General features: G+C 39.6%; 1 protein-coding gene across 3 annotated transcripts in view; it reads right to left on the bottom strand.

Moving 5' to 3' along the window:
* Nucleotides 1-6,949: 6,949 nt before the first annotated feature.
* The window catches only part of Chrdl1 (chordin like 1), a 105,681-nt gene continuing 99,553 nt past the window's right edge, over nt 6,950-13,077 (bottom strand). For all 3 annotated transcript variants that reach the window (XM_051177965.1, XM_051177967.1, XM_051177964.1), the window contains exons 11-12: nt 12,531-12,620; nt 6,950-9,339 (exon numbers count right to left, since the gene is read on the bottom strand). In XM_051177965.1, coding sequence (XP_051033922.1) covers nt 9,209-9,339; nt 12,531-12,620 — 221 coding nt within the window. In that variant the 3' untranslated portion in view covers nt 6,950-9,208. The remainder of the gene's footprint in view (nt 9,340-12,530; nt 12,621-13,077) is intronic.

Below are 13,077 nucleotides of genomic sequence, written 5' to 3'. Positions count from 1 at the left end.
ACATGGTTTAAGACTATGGCTGATTGGTCCCAGTGTTGTGGGCATTGCTGGACATCATGGTACACAGCAGGTGGTGAAGTAAAGCAGTTCACAGGTAACATGAAATAGAGAATTTAGGAGGGGACAAAGCAAGAAATGGTCTCTAAGCAAAAACTACCTCTAGCAACCACCTTCCTCTAGAACAAAATTCAATGTTTCCACCAGTTCCCCAAATCATACCACTAGCTAGGGACAAGTGACTTAGCATATGAGCCAGTGGGGGACAGTTTATGTTTAAACTATGATACTATTTATGGACACATATGCAAAGATACAGAGATATAAAAGCATCACATCATGCATGATAGGTGTCTTTCTTTTCATCCACAATAGTGAAATTGTAGTAAGAATCCTTCACAGGTGATTATTGTCATGAGCTTATAACAAAAACACTGAAACCTCTGATTCAGAAATCAAAAGTCTATGTAAAAGTTCCATATTTATCAATTGTTTTGCCTGACACCCCTTAGAACAAGTTATTTTGCAAAGCTAACCCGTCCTTTGACATTTGCATTTATTAAACCACGCTTTATTAGTTTTCCTTAGAATCGGCTACAGGGGATAATGTCCTGGAGGATTTCATTTTTACAAATTCCTTGATGCTATTTTTTCCAACTGTAGAAAGAATTTCATCAGATGGATTCTTCACTTGGCAACTATTTGCTGAATGTCTGGAAATGATGGGCACTGGGTCCTCCTCTTCTCTGAGTTCCTCAATCTAATTAGGAAGACTGTGGCTGGGCAAATACTTCACATTTTTACATACACAGTCATGTGTTGCTGAATGACTTGAGTATATTCTGAGAAATTTGTTGTTAGGTGATTCCATTGTTGTGCAAACATGGAGCTTACTGACATAAGCCTAGATGGTCTAGTCTACTTCACATTTAAGTTCATATATTCCTAGACTGCATGGCATGCTGCTATACTGAACACTTTAGGATTATGATGGTAAACATTTGTGTGTCTGAGTCAACCTAAATATAGAAAATATACTTTCAAATATGACATAAAAATAAACGATTGTTGAGAACACAGCAATAAATGAGATACCTTTATCAATGGTCACAAAGCTCAAGAACATTGTGGGTGGAGGGGGTAGAATGAATGTTAGATGTAGAAGTTAGTGGAGGAATGCTGGGACAGGATCTCTTCTGAACATAACATAGCTATTTAAATCACAGATTTACTGCAGCTATGGTTATCTTCAATAGACTTGCATACAATCAAGACAAAAAGATCTAGCAGGCAGCACTAATTGGATTCAGTGGGTTACTAGAAAAGTGGGGGAGGAGGACACAAGGATGGAAAGGGAACATGTCTAGGTGTATCAGACTGGAATGGCAGGAGGGGTTGGGGTGGATATGATCAAGATATATTGTATACATGAAGGAAATTGCCAAGGTGTAAAAAAGAAAGCAAAAAATTTTAAAAAATGATTCACTTGTCATAGCACTTGCCATTAGTAGAGCTTGGAGGTATGGAAATCTCCCTGACTGAGACAGTAAAAGATCTTTAACCTTACATCTTTCATAGTTTCTGACTCTTTTGTATTAACACTTAGAATACAACCACAATGTCTTTATACTAGAGGACTTTTCTATTTTTAACATCCATAATTTCAAATTTTTGCTCTGTTAAAGTATGAGATAGATACACGTATTCAATGTTTTTTGTCAAGAGCATCAATATTGCTGCCTTTAACCATTTCTGGCACACTTCAAGGTCTTCAGAGACACTGACAACATGCAGCTGTCTTCTCATGTTATGTTATAGTGCTGTCTTTTTTTTTTTTTTTTTAAGAATTCCTCTATAATTGCCTTTCTAAGGTTAGTGAACTTAGTTTGGCTTTTCTTTCTTTACTTCCTCCTGACTATCTTTTCCTTCTCTCCCTCCTTCTTTCTTTCATTTGTTCATCATTGAAACAATGGCCTTGTGGATGATAAATACACACTCTGCCATTGAGTTCCAACCTCAGCTCTCACTATTTTTTTTATAAGTAGATGGAGCATACCCTGAAATAATGGTAAAAGTATAGTGTAGTAGATATGTAACTTAGGAATGTAGTCATCAATCATCACTGGAAAGGATTATGCACTGAGCATAATTTATTTTAACTGATGGTTTACTAGGTTTGTTTGCACCAACATTACCACACATGTATGAGTAATATATTCCATTACCATGTTACAATAGCTATAATGTCACTAGATGACAGGAAAATTTCAGCTGTGAGTATACCATTGTATATGTAGTAAATACATCAGTGAAAAAAATACTATGGTTTTATCTTACCACTCTTCTAGTGGACCTGGGTTTGATTCCCAGCATCCACATGGAAGTTCAAGATAATATGTAACTCCAGTCCCAGGAGATCTGATGCTGTCTTCTTAATTCACAGGCACCAGACATGTATATGGTATGTAGACATACATGCAGGAAAAATACACATGCACATAAAATAAATATTAAATAGTTGCTTTAAAAAGAGCAAAGGCAAGAAAGGTATAAAATGGCGGGTGATGGGAGATGTCATTCTGTAAATATGTTTCTTTTATTGGTTAATGAATAAAGCCCAGTTGGACAATAGGAAAGCAAGATAGGTGGGACTAGGAGACAAGGAGAATCCTGGAAGGTGTAGTAAAGAGAAGTCAAGATGTAGGATGTGAGAGAAGAGGTTTGGACCCTTTCTCTGGTAAGATAAGACCACCAGGAAATGCTTAAATTGATAGAAATTAGTTAATAGCTAAGGCAGAGCTAGCCAATAAGAAATGCTAGTAAGTGGCCAACAGTTTCATAATTAATAGTGTCTCTGTGTGTTATTTTGGGACTGATGTGGCTGTAGGACCAAGCTGTCTGGAAAACTGATCGTAACAAAATAGCAACTGCAACATGGATACTAAGAAATTCCACATAAAACCTGACAAAAGCTTAAAAAGTGATTTTAGAAGCAGAAGAACAGAGACAAGCAAGGTTTTTTGGTAGCAGCATTTTTCTCAGACAGGCTCTGTTTTACTAGAGACAAGCCGAGAAAAAACTGCAGGGCACTTTTAAGAGGCCCTGCTACCAACTGAATGGTGTGTATGGCAGCTGACATTGGCAGTAACCACATATCTGTATCAAATACAGAGTCTGTGCATTATTTGGGGCTGGCGGCGTGGCGGCGGGACAAAACCAGGCGGCGGGCAGAAAAACCCATACACCTTACACATATCCAAGCCGGCAGCATGTTGCTTGATGGCAACATAGACCAAGGCGGTGAGAACAGGTCTCAGTGCTGGTGGTAAATGTACCCCTGCCATACTGGAAAGCAATGCAGTTGTTTAGCAGATAAAAGACATTCGTCCAGAAAAAGATAAAGATTTACAGTAAAGACATATTAAGATAAAGAAAACCTCTAAAGGTTTACAGTGTGTTTTAAAATATGCGTAGGCTTGGGAGAGAAAAAGAAACAGGATAAAGTGGTTTAAAAAAATAGAAAGAAAGAGAGTAGCCAGATGTGATGGCACACGCCTTTAATTCCAGCACTCAATGGGCAGAGGCAAGAAAATCTCTGTGATTTCAAAGTGCACCTGGTGTACAGAGTAAATTTCAGGACAGACAAAAGTTCACAGAGAAACCCTGTCTCAGAAAATGAAAAAATGAAAAAAAAGAAAGCTAAATAAATATAGTAGTAAAAAAGCCACCTAAATATGGGAAATACAGAGAGAGAGTCTCGATCCTGTATGCTATTGTGTTGTCTTTGAATAGCTCAATTGGTAATGAGGGGGCAACAATTGCTAAAACACGCTTGATTATCAATGATGCTGTATTAATCCAACTTATATATTTTAAAAATGCTTTGATTTCAAAATTTAAGTCTAAGGACAGGTTACTGGGGAAAAGAATTTCTATTTTTGTTTCCACAGAAGATGAAAAGCTGTGGATTCCTTCCAGCCTAACATGGTTTGTTCATCCAAGAACCCCTGAAACTGTCCCAGATGATCCAACATTCAAAACAGCTGGGACAAGGAAGCCTTACAGACTACATCCAGGCTTAAAACAGCTGGGACAAGGAAGCCTTACAGACTACATCCAGGATTTCTACATATTCTTAGGATTCCTATGGTATTACAGTGTTCCCAACCAGCATGAAGCAGTGTGGAAAAAGCAATGCCCAAATTCCCAAATATTGTCTATAAATGTTTGTTTTCATTTAAATGAGGTTGGTTATGAATGGTTAATGATCACAACCAATCTCTTTTTAAAGGTAAAAAGGGAATTATGGTATAGAAATGAATCATTTTTTTTTTTGGAATGGATTTTCATTTATTGATACAAATTTAAGGTCTTTTTTGGAATAAGTGTATTTCTCCTACTGTTTAAGTATTGTGTTTATATAGCTCATTTAAAATGTAATGTATAATTAAGTACAGATTGTAGATTGTTACCTATGATAGTCAAAGCTTAGAGTTAGGTTGTTTAGGTTTTCTAGATATACAGAAATATATTTCAATTGGATAGACATTCTTCAAATCTTTCAAAGACATACAGAATATGGCATTTAAAATGTTTTAAAGTTTTTCTTGAGAATGAGAATGAGGTGGTGTTCCTGGCAACACCACCTGCATCAGAAAGTAAGATGGGCATCAAAGAAACTGATTATTGGAGTTTGCTTCTAATATAGCAAGACTAGCCATTTGGGCAAGATACTGCTCTTGTCTAGACTGCTTAACTACATGCTTTATAAAGTAGACATGCAGGACCCACGGGAAAGTGACTGCTGAAACAAGATGGACAGTGCTACAGGGTTCCTGCTTCATGGAAGAGTCTGCAAGACATTCTACTTGATACAGAGAAAAATGTCTCACAAACTGCCAACCCGGGTGGGACAGTTTGAAATTTCCTACTTTGCTGAGAAATCTGTCAGATACATTGTGGCCTATGGGCCAAAGATGGATGCACCAATTTACAGAAGAACTTCGAATGACTGTCCAGGTTGTGAGATGTCTATGTCATTTCTAGAGTTTATATACTGTCCTTCTGTAGTCTTTGATGGAATTAAAGACATATAATTATGGCTATAGTTTTCCTTAGGATTAAAGGTAAGTTATATATAAGACTTTAGACTCACAAAGATAGAAGACAGAATATTTTTCTAAATCTTACTAAATAGTAATGGACTAAATATTGTTAACTATAGTTTTATTTGATAATTATTTTGTATTATATTTTACTATGTTAAAGTTAAAACCCTTCTTTTTATTTAGACAGAAAGGAGGAGATGATGGGAGATGTCATTCTGTAAATATGTTTCTTGTATTTGTTAATGAATAAAGCCCTGTTGGACAATGGGAAAGCAAGATAGGTGGGACTAAGAGACAAAGAGGATTCTGGGAGATGTAGTAGAGAGAAGTCAAGATGTAGGGTCTTCTCCAGTAAGATAAGACCACATGGAAACATTTAGATAGAAATGGATTGATATTTAAGACATTGCTAGCCAATAAGAAACTGTAGCCATTGGCCAACAGTTTTATAACTAACAGAGTCCCTGTGTGTTATTTTGTGGCTGACACTGCTCTGGGACCAGGCTGGTGGGAAACTGCTCATAACAGGCAGTCAGTGTGTGGGATCAGGCTGGTCTTCTCTGTAAGCCATATGAGGTGGTTTTTGGTGTTTCCTAGGAGCCATGGTGGAAGGAGTAGGAGAGATAAAAGTCCTTCACGAAACTTTATCTACATATGGGAGCACAAACTTGAAGGGCCGGGAGAAATTTGGGTGTGAGTAATCACAGAAAAGGGATGATGCAAGATAGAGTCACAGAGCTCTAGTTTTCACTTTCTTCGATAGAAGTAACACAATATTTTGATTCATAGTGTGTCATTCCAGAAGAAAGGAAGCTGAGTACAAGGGGAAAGAAAAAATAGAGATATTAAATAATGCAGATATATGTGGACCTTTCTAAAAATGATCAGCATCCAAAGTTAAATGTTCACCTAGGTTGTGGGTCAAGAGTTGTGAGTTGGAGGGCAGTGTGGGATATGATTTCTTACTGCCCTGCATAGAGCACACTAATCACCTTATTACCCATGATCTTGTCCTTTCTATGATATGTTATGATATGGACATACGACAAAATGGCTTTGACCCCTTTTCTTTTTGCAGGAGTTTCTCCAGTGAGTTCTCTTCAGCTTCTAACTCTTCCTCACAGCACCCCTCCACTTACCTGAGAATTCAACCCAACTAGGCCTTTGCTCCAGTAACATCAACACTTATCTTCTCCCATGTTACTAACATTAGTACATAGTTTCTGCCATATCAATGGACATCTCAGCAGTGACTGACACTTTGGACATCTCTCTTAAAATCCTTTCATATTCTGACTTCTGGATAGCCTATATGTAGCTAGCATTGAGAATTTGAGGGAATTTAGTCTGGATCAACACATGTAACAAAATCCTCTCAATGAACCCTAAAAAAACCTTTGCATAAAAGTTTGGCTACAGCAGGTCAAAATTGAGGTCTTCTTGAAACCTAAGTCAGTGGTCTAAGAGGAAGTATAATATCAGTGGTCATTCTGAGTGCCCTGCCCACCTTGAATATCCATGGTCATCAAGGAATACTCAACAGTCATTAGACCACCAGGCTATTTTGTAGGTACTGACAACAAACCTTACTGTAAGAGTTCAGGCAAAGGACACTCATATCATCATTATCCCATTTTTTAATTGGGAAGACTGACAGACACAGTAATCACAGAGCTGGCTTGAGAACCAGACACCCTTACTAGTAAATTGACAATGCTAACTACTCTAGAGTAGTATGACAAGAACATCATGCTGATTGTGAAACCATTAGTCCAACCCATCATCATGTACCCATTTGAATGACAGTCTTGACTAGAGTGTCAATCATATGACTTTCCTGAACATAACCTTTTTAAATTAAAATTTTATTAATTTAAAAATCCAGAAACACAGTGACTACATAAACAAGTACCATATTTGGGTACATGTCCTGTGAGAAAAGTGAAAGGGTAATACTGTTATGTTACTCATACTTGTTTACATGAGCTAACTAGAAAATGGATAAAACTGCAACGTGGTGCTTATAGCCTTTGCTGTCCCAAGTGTTTATGAAACAAATAAATACACAAAAAGAACCATATCCACTCTTCTCTACTAGCTACAGGCAGTTTGACCTCTTTTCCCTATACCCTACATTCTACCCAATTCCAAAATGCTGGAGGATTTCTACATTGACTCAGCACAGCTCCCCAGTTCCTGCTTCCCACAGCACATTACAAAGGTGTGTCAGTGCACCTGGAGGCAGGAGTCTATCTAGGGGAGCTCTTGAGGTGTTCCCTTGAGGCTAAGCTTTCAGAGAACACCTGGGTGGGAAGGCTTTCAGGTGAATCATCCAGTGGGGGAATCCCCACTTTCCTTCAGGATCTGGTTACTGATCTCCACATTCTGGAAATACTGTTTCCCCTAGAGGGAGGCAGCAGTGGATTGACACTGCCCCTATCATATGGTCAATAGTGTTCTGTGGTTTTGCAGACCAGAATGTCATGTGTCCCTCTTCTGAGGAGAATGTGTGTGACTGGATGGCAAGAAATTCTTTTCATGAAGCCCTGCCCCAAAGTTTGGTGTCTTTTTTGTGGAGACTTCTTATCTTCCAGGTTCCCCAAAAGACAAGACCTTTTACCCATTTTTTTTTTCTGTCCTGTTCTCTTGCCTAGTGTGGGAACTATGGGGTTTCTAGATCCTCATATTTCTTAGTACTCATTTGAGCTCATTCATGCTCCTCAGAGCATGCTCCTCATATCCAGAAAGCAGGCCTATGCTCCTTGCTAGGAAGTATTTATAGTCTTTCCACAAGGATGGTTTCTAAAGCCAAGCCTCAGAAAGGATAATTTATGCTGTGGCATTGGGCTGCAAATAAACATCTCAGGAGCAGCCTTGTTCAAAACCCCAGATGCAGCCTATGCTCATAGATAAAGGCAAAGCTAGAAGGAAGGTTTAGGAGGAAGAACTGTGGCAGGATTCTCAGCCCCCTGAATGAACAGTAACCCCGTCTTGACAGAAGAACCAATGTTCAGAAGCTTGAAAGGACTGGGTCTCTTTAGAAAGTCAAATTTACACTCCTGTAATCAGAGAAGTAAGATTGCCCTTAAACAGGCTTTTAAAATAATTCAAACCAAAGCATCTGTCTAGGTGACTAGTGCCTCAAGAAAATTAGTGAGCATCAGCTTATATAGTAGAGAGTTTTATAGCTGTAAAAACAACAACAAAAAAGATGGGCTATTTTATTTTTATCAGGTGTGTTCTTCTACAGTTATGAGTAGGTTGGTATGAATTGAGTTTCTGACATTTCACCAAATTCTACCTTTCTAATGGAGGCTCCATAGGTTCAGGCAAAGAAAGAGAAGTGGTAGTAGTAGCCAAAATGAATTGAGCACTTCACAGTGAGGAAGACCCTTAACTGGAGTTCTTGGCGTTCTTCACCCTACCACCATGGTTGATGACTTTCAAAACTGCTTTACAGGCTTCAAGGCAGAGTCTTCTGCATACAACAACCCCATCAGTATTGAGGAGTCAGAAACAGGGGCAGTTTCATGTGCAGTATGTGTGTCTGTTTGGACATGTGTATATGAAATATGAGGGTAGAAATTTCTTTTCAGTAATAAGAGTAGAACCCAAGGCTGCATATTCTCTAAGCATGTGCTCTGCAACTGACTGATCTGTATCTCCACCCACCGAATAAGGGATTTTTGTTGTTGTTATTTTTATTTTGTTTTTTTTTTATAGAGAATGGAAGACACTTGAGCATTCAAAAAGCATTTCAAACAAATGATTGCTTTATGTGACCCAACTTAAAAGAATCAATTTCCTTCTCTATCTTTCTTGTAACTTTAGTGATTTTCAGAGAAACTAAAGCTGCACCAGGATGTTCTATCTCTTTTCCATCAGAAAACCATTTACAGACACCTCGATTCTCTTTAGAGGAGAAGTTTGAGGGCTGGCACACCACTGCACATAGAGGAACAAGGTATGCTGTGGCTGGCATGGATAACTTGACTGTGTCTGACTTTGGGGTTTTAGAGCAATGTTGACTTAAGCAAAGTAAGCCGGCAGTCCAGCTGCAGCTTGGGTTTCCTTGATTGACACTGCAGTCCTGGCTGTTTTGTTCAACAGTGGCCCTTTTCAGGTCTCTCCAGGTACAAAACCTGGACCAAATCTTCCAGTTCTGTTCTGCACACCCGACTTGAACACATCTGGCTGAGCCGAGCTTCTCCTTCAGTAAAGATCTTCCACTGGTCTAAAAGGGAAACACAAAATTGTCAGGAGTGTGTAAGATTAGAGCTGAACTAATTAGAAATACAACCAATATGCTTTATTCATTCCCACCTCCTTGTAGACCCCTCAGGGTATTTGAAACATGAATGGCAGGTGGTTTCAGCAAAAAGCACCCCCTCAAACACACAAACACTTTTCTGAGGGTAGAGACAGAAAACAAGACGTGGAGTTTTTACTTCAATACAAGTATTTGGAAGCTCCCCCAAATGAGATGCATCTGTTCTCTCTTGAGTAAATCCTAAGCCCTAGGTTTAGAAAACTGTTATTAAAGAATTTATTTGATTTTAATGTGTTTGGGGGGATATATACACATGAGTGCAGACTCCTACAGTGGTCAGTAGTTTCAGACACTCCTGGAGTTGGTTATAGGAAGTTGTGAGTTACCTTAATACAGGTACTGGGAACTGAACTCGAATCTTCTGGAAGAGTAGTACACACTCTCAATCACTGAAATGACTCCAGATCCAGTGTTTAGAATTTTTGTAGTGTATTCAGCATTTACAAAAATATTGCACAGTTTGTCTGTCAATAGCAATACCTACTGCATCACTGGACTACAGCTTGCTCTCTTAGGGTCCCATGTATTGGTTTGGGTTACTTGATTGTTTAGCATTATTTTCTCTATTCCTCATTTCCTTTGTCAACAACTGCTCATATTTTTCTTCTATATTCACATGCTCTCCCTATGTATCATTGTTACTCTGAAATGCCATCCTATGGCTGCTTGTCATGCTCTATTCCCATACCCTTTCCACTCTCTTAACTAGGATGTTTTACTTACATTGTTTATCGACTCTCAACAGCCCCTCACATTTCCTTTTATTCCTACGTTCATGGTGTTGAAATCTGGGGAGCACTGAGCCCAAGGCCAGGAAACTCCTTTTCACCCTAACCCTGCTTTGAACTTCTTTGGTTTCCCTACTCATGTGAGAACACAGTGCCCTCCCCTTGGACCTGATCTCCCTGCATCTTTCTGCCTTAAATTCCTCATTTTCCTCTATTCTCTATGCCTCCGCATGAACATAGAAAAAGGGGACATAACATTTACCAAAGCCTTATGATGCACCATGCTATTGAACCACATTACATAAAGAAGATGGGCTTATTACATTGTCCCCAGGTTACTCCATTGGATCATGTCACTACCCGTTTCTTTCAGCTATACAATGTTTGGAGCACACAAATACCTAAGTCCCCAATATTAACTACTATGGGCATAGAGTATGATTAAATCAGCTTCGAAGGCCTCTGGGGCCTGGTGTACCATCTTGCTTGAAACATAAACTCAAAATGTATTTTAAGGTGAACTAGTAATTAACCCCTAGACCCTAGGCTCTGACTCCTTTATTCTTGACACTCTTGTAGGGATTCCCCAACCCTTGCATTCAGATTCTCACACTATTCACTTTACTTCCTATCAGTCTTTCAAAAGACACACAAAATACCTTACCAACATTGTTTCTAGCTGATTCTCAGGCATCCTGATCAAAGTACTTTCCAAGCAGACACCCTATTTCACCAACACCTGCGAATTCTTCAGCTTTTAATTGGCAAATGACATTGCTATCCACCCAATCTTCAAAGTTATTAATACTGGATCACTCTATATTAATTCCCTGACACACACACACAATCTACTTGTTGACTTAGCCTTAGAAATGTCTCTCATTCCCTTGTCTCAGACAGTATTATGTGAGAACTTCCTAATTCAGATTCTAACCAGCTCTGCCATTAATGGTACACCCCACTCCTTACAGCAAGACCCTCTTTCTAAGAGCCAGATGTGAATACACCATTTTCCTACCTACTGACCTCCACTGCTGTGCTTATGGCTGAAGATCAAATCTCACATTCTAGCATAGCAAATGGGGCTTTTCATAGTTTGAGTTCACCAAGGTGACTCTGTTAAAAAGCTCAGAGCACCACGTTAATATCACCGTGTTGCCTGACTTGTGCAGTGACTCCCAATGTTAGTCGCTTTGCATGTGCACTTTTCATGGGCTTCTTCTAGGCTACTACTTCCTACCCTCTTTTCTCATCTGCATTGCACCCTATGTGGCCTTGGTGAGCATTCCTTACCCCAACCCACATTTCTTGTCTGCTCCTGCCTGAATCTTCTCTTAGGCTGCATGCTCACCCTGGACTGATTTCTTGACCTGTTGCCCAGGCACACCTTTTTCTTTTAAAAAGCACCTCCTCCCCGAAGCCTTCCTCGACTAAGCCCACCTGGCTTTTAACTTATTGTTCTTTGCAGATTCCCCTGATCACTTAGGTATTTAACTCCTCACAGATCTTCTCACTCACACTGAAGGCCCATTCATGTTCTGTCTCGCCCATTAGAAATTCCCTGTGGATAGAAATCTGGTGCCTTTTATTCCATTACAAGTGCTCCCCACCCATCCCCACCCCAGTGTCCTGCTGTATCTAGTCCCTAAGCTCCATCTAGTGTAGAAAATGGGAGAGCTGCAAGGGTGCATGGATGCCTAGATGCTTTTAAAGAAACATGAGCACCTAGTGATAGTTCTTGCTATTTTTTTCTTGTTTGTTTTTTGTTTTTTTAAGACAGGATTTCTCTGTGTAGCTTTAGAACCTGTCCTGGAACTCTCTCTCTGTAGACTAGGCTGGTCTCAAACTCACAGAGATCCTCTTGCCTTTGTCTCCAAAGAGCTGGGATTATAGGCATGCACCACCACTGCCCGGTCACCTAGTGGTAGTTTTATAGGAGTCAGAGAGCTGTTATCACACAGAATTGATAGGCACTCCATATTTATGTCCTCTTCTTTATTCCCAAAGAACATAACCATACAGATATGAAGACCCCACAATTACACTACACCTGAAATCTTGCAAAGCTTCCTTCAACCCTCTTGTGCCTTGGATTATCAGTTTCATCAAGGACATTTTAGAAACCTTGACCTGAAATAGCTTGCATGTGAACTACATTACAGTTTGTATCCGCCATGCCCAAGGTTTCCCAGTTTGTACTCAGACACCCTGTTTGCTGCTTAATACTCCAAAAGATAATTAGAACATCCCCTAATGGTGAAGCTGAGCATTTCTTGTGTTCATTGAAAACACAGAGGGACTTCAAATGTGGCAACGCTAAAAGCTAAAGGTGATTTCCAGCGAAGAGTAAACAGAGGTCCCACTTACTCAAGGTGGTCCGAGTCACCAGCTTGAAATGATGGAGCTCCCCAAACATCCTCTTGGAGATCTTCTCAATGTGGAAGTGCTGGAGAATGCCTAGGGCCAGGTGCAAAGTGGAACAGGTGATGAAACATTTTCTATCTCTTTCTGGAAGCACAGACACCTTTTCTGCCTAGGCTGAGCATATAATCTCATTACCGGGGCTTAGCGGTATTGAACTGGGCTGTGTAATGTACTTAACCAGGAACTTGGAGGGCTCAAAGACTTTAATTGACTCCATTTGTTTCCTTGGCTTACTAACCTCCCTTTAGCTTCTTCAGGGACTGGAGATAAGGGAAGTAATACTTCTTACCATGGGATCCCCTCCTGAGAAAAGTATGAGTACTGGTTGGAGCTTCTGTAGCCAGAGGCAGTATTAAAAATTATGCCTTTGGCCATAATTTGGATGGACTAGTTCCAGCCAAACCACTAGGCTGCCCTCCTGGCTAAACAATAAAAACCAGTAGTAGGATTGCAGGCATATTATTTGTGTAGAGAAGCTACCCCTATTCCT

This window comes from Phodopus roborovskii, unplaced genomic scaffold (assembly GCF_943737965.1).
Source record: "Phodopus roborovskii unplaced genomic scaffold, PHOROB, whole genome shotgun sequence".
In the NCBI taxonomy this organism is placed as follows: Eukaryota; Metazoa; Chordata; class Mammalia; order Rodentia; family Cricetidae; genus Phodopus; species Phodopus roborovskii.
Note: the sequence above shows the minus strand (reverse complement) of the source record. Positions and strands in the feature narration are given on the sequence as shown.